The sequence below is a fragment of the Euleptes europaea genome, chromosome 7 (assembly GCF_029931775.1).
Source record: "Euleptes europaea isolate rEulEur1 chromosome 7, rEulEur1.hap1, whole genome shotgun sequence".
Taxonomy (NCBI): domain Eukaryota; kingdom Metazoa; phylum Chordata; class Lepidosauria; order Squamata; family Sphaerodactylidae; genus Euleptes; species Euleptes europaea.
In genome coordinates this window covers 86452504-86455755 of record NC_079318.1, presented here as the reverse complement: position 1 = coordinate 86455755, position 3252 = coordinate 86452504, and the positions used below count along the sequence as shown (strand labels likewise).

General features: G+C 52.4%; 1 protein-coding gene across 1 annotated transcript; it reads right to left on the bottom strand.

The window, feature by feature from the left end:
* ZBTB3 (zinc finger and BTB domain containing 3) lies at window positions 1–1410 on the bottom strand. Its single transcript, XM_056852274.1, has one exon. It carries the CDS (start codon window positions 1406–1408, stop codon window positions 11–13), a length of 1398 nt encoding a protein of 465 aa, XP_056708252.1. The 5' UTR covers window positions 1409–1410; the 3' UTR covers window positions 1–10.
* Between the last annotated feature and the right edge of the window lie 1842 nt (window positions 1411–3252).

The following is a 3252-nucleotide window of genomic DNA, read 5'->3' as shown; positions in this document are numbered from 1 at the left end:
TGTGGGCACCCTACGAGGGATTCTCCACGTCCTGTTTGCACCGTTTGGCTGCCAGGTCTGCGTTATGCGCCTTGCGGATGTGCCGGTAGAGGTCTCCAGACTGGGTGTAGCTCCGCATGCAATAGCGGCATTCGTAGGGGCGCTCCCGCGTGTGGACCGTGGCGTGGCGCCGGAGCGTGTAGGAGCACGAGAAGGTCTTTCCGCATGTCTTACAAGTGGGCATGTCCTCTGTGAAGATGCCAAAGTTAGGGTGAACCTCATAGTCTTGCAGATACATCTGCTCGTGCAGTGGTGGAATCGCCATGTTGGAGAAACTTTGCCCCCCAGGAACGGGGATCATATGATAGGGTACGGGCTCCTGAGTCAGGAAGCTGCCCTCTGAAGATACCTCCTCCAGCCCACCAGGCTCTGCAAAGTTGTCCAAGTGGCGGCTGCAGCTTCCGGCTGACCCTCCCTCCACAGCGGGCCGCTGGAAGACACTCTCTAGCCTCCCCTCCGAGTTCCGCCCCTCCAGCTGCTCAGCCGTGTCTGGCTCCTCATCGGAGATCACAATAGCTTCCATTTTGACTTTGACGGAGGACCTGTTTGGTTCCTTTTGGCAAAATACGCGGAGGCTTCCTTCCCGCTGTTCCACATACTTCGCCGGAGCAGTGTCTATACTGGAAGGCCCCTCGACAATGTTCCCCAGAGGAAAGCAGCTATGTGAGATGGTTTCAGTGGAACTGCTGGGGCTGGAGAGGGAGATGTCAACGATAACTGGCGGGAGGGGTCTGGTTGGAGGAAGAGCTTGTGGGGAATCGCCTTCCATGCCAGGCTGTGTGGTGTCCGCCACATCCAGGGTGGAGGCCAGGGGTTCCTCAGAACCAGCTTTCTCTACTCCTTTCCATTCCTCTGTGTTTTTCTTCTCTGCTTCACAAGGCTGAGGGGGCGGAGGGGGCAACGGTTGCGCCTCAGGGGCCCGCAGTTGGCACTTGGAGGTGCTGGGCAGAAGTTCCGAGCTGGCCGGGTAATCCTCTTCCTTCTTGGTGCTGTCTGCTTCAGCCAAAGCCCGGGCCTGCAGTTTCTTTTTACACACCTTCACAATGTCATTCATGTGCAGGTAACTGGCGGCAGCAAGAATGTCCTCCACCGGAGTGTCGTTGAAGGAGAGGCCGCCTTGGTACATGAATTCCAGGAGCAGCGCAAATGCTGGGGCGGTGACAATTTCGTTGTTGACGCACACCAAGTCCCCCTTGTCCAGCCCTTCCTTGTAGAACATGTGGAAGAAGGCACTGCATGAGGCCAGCACGGCCCGATGGGCCAGGAACTGGGTGCTGCCCACCAGCACCGTGCAGTCACAAAGGAAACCCTCGTGCTGCTGATCCCGCAGACACCGCAACAGGTTCTTGCTGTGGTCGGGGAAATCCATGCTGGCGGCCCTTTCAGGACTGTGGAGGAAGAGGAAGAAGAGTTGGTTTTTATACGCTGATTTTCTCTACCACTTAAGGAAGAATCAAAGCGGCTTACAATCCCCTTTCCTTCCTCTCCCCACAACAGACACCCTGTGAGGTAGGTGGGACTGAGAGAGCTGTAAGAGAACTGTGACTGGCCCAAGGTCACCCAGCTGGCTTCATGTGGAGGAGTGGGGAAACCAACCTGGTTCTCCAGATTAGCGTCCACCACTCAAGTGGAGGAGTGGGGAAATCAAACCCGGTTCTCCAGATCAGAGTCCACCGCTCCAAACCACCGCTCTTAACCACACCACCACCCTGACTCTCCAGCCCTTCCACTCTTGGGATGGATGAAAAAGGGGGGACAGTAACTTTATGGCAAGGGCTGTGAATGGTTGGATTTTCAGTCTTTAGGCCATATTCTGAACCCCAGGTGAGGTGAACTATTGGCTTATATTAGTCCATCTAACTCAAATTATCTCCTCTAACTGGTAGTCAGTCCCCAGCGTCTGAGGCAAAGAAAAGTTTTCCCCAGCCAGGCTACCTGAGATGCTTTAGAGTCATAGAGTTGGAAGGGACCACCAGGGTCATGTAGTCCAACCCCCTGCACAACGCAGGAAATTCACAACTACCTCCCCCACACACCCCCAGTGACCCCTACTCCATGCCCAGAAGATGACCAAGATGCCCTCCCTCTCATGAACTGCCTTAGGTCATAGAATCAGCCTTGCTTACAGATGGCCATCTAGCCTCTGCTTAAAAACCTCCAGGGAAGGAGTGCTTACCACCTCCCGAGGAAGTCTGTTCCACTGAGGAACCGCTCTAATTGTTAGAAAATTCTTCCTAATGTCTAGATGGAAATTCTTTTTAATTTAATTTCAACCTGTTGGTTCTGGTCCGACCTTCTGAAGCAACAGAAAACAACTCGGCACCCTCCTCTATATGACAGCTGTTCAAGTACTTGAAAATGGTTATCATATCCCCTCTCCTCCTCTTTGGGCTTTAAAATGACCTGGGAACTTTCTGGGGCAGCACCTTAGCTCTGCTATCTGGGGGTCTACTATCGACCCTCAAGTAACCAGGGGTAGAAAGGTGGAACTTCAAAGTCTCCTGCTGATTTCTCACTCCAATTCTATGTCTCTTTCATTTGGGGTTATTACACCCTTCCTGACCCCAAACAGTTGTCAAGACAGACAGGCTGATGGCCAAGACCGTTCTCCTCCCAAATCCCCCCACAAATCTCGCCCCGAATGGTCACCATAACTTGGGCACCCTTCCAAAGTATCCCAAAGGAGCCCAGTACCCAAATATGAGCCTGCCCTCGATATTTTTACAAATGCATGCTGTGGACTCTCTTTATCATATGCTGATTTGAAAAACTAAGGCAGACCTTCTTTTCAAAGATACATTTGAAAAATATAAATCATGGGGAGGGGCTGTGGCTTAGTGCTAGAGCTTCTGCTTGGCATGTAGTAGGTCCCAGGTTCAATCCCCGGCATCTCCAGTTAAAGGGTCTAGGCAAGTAGGGGATATGAAAGACCTCTGCCGAAGACCCTGGAGAGCCGCTGCCGGTCTGAGTAGATGATACTGACTCTGATGGACCAAGCTTCATGTGTTCAACCCTTACCCCAATTACTTTTTCAGAATGCCCTCTTCAATTACCAGTTCAATTAATTGTGCCCCCAACAAGAATGCCCCTTGCTTTAAGCTCCACTGGCTAGCCTCTTCCCCATTGTCCAACACCTTTATCCTTTAAAAGTGCCTCTGTAATGAATTGCCTTCAGCCTATTTTGTGCTCTGCCCCCAAATAACACCTGTTCCA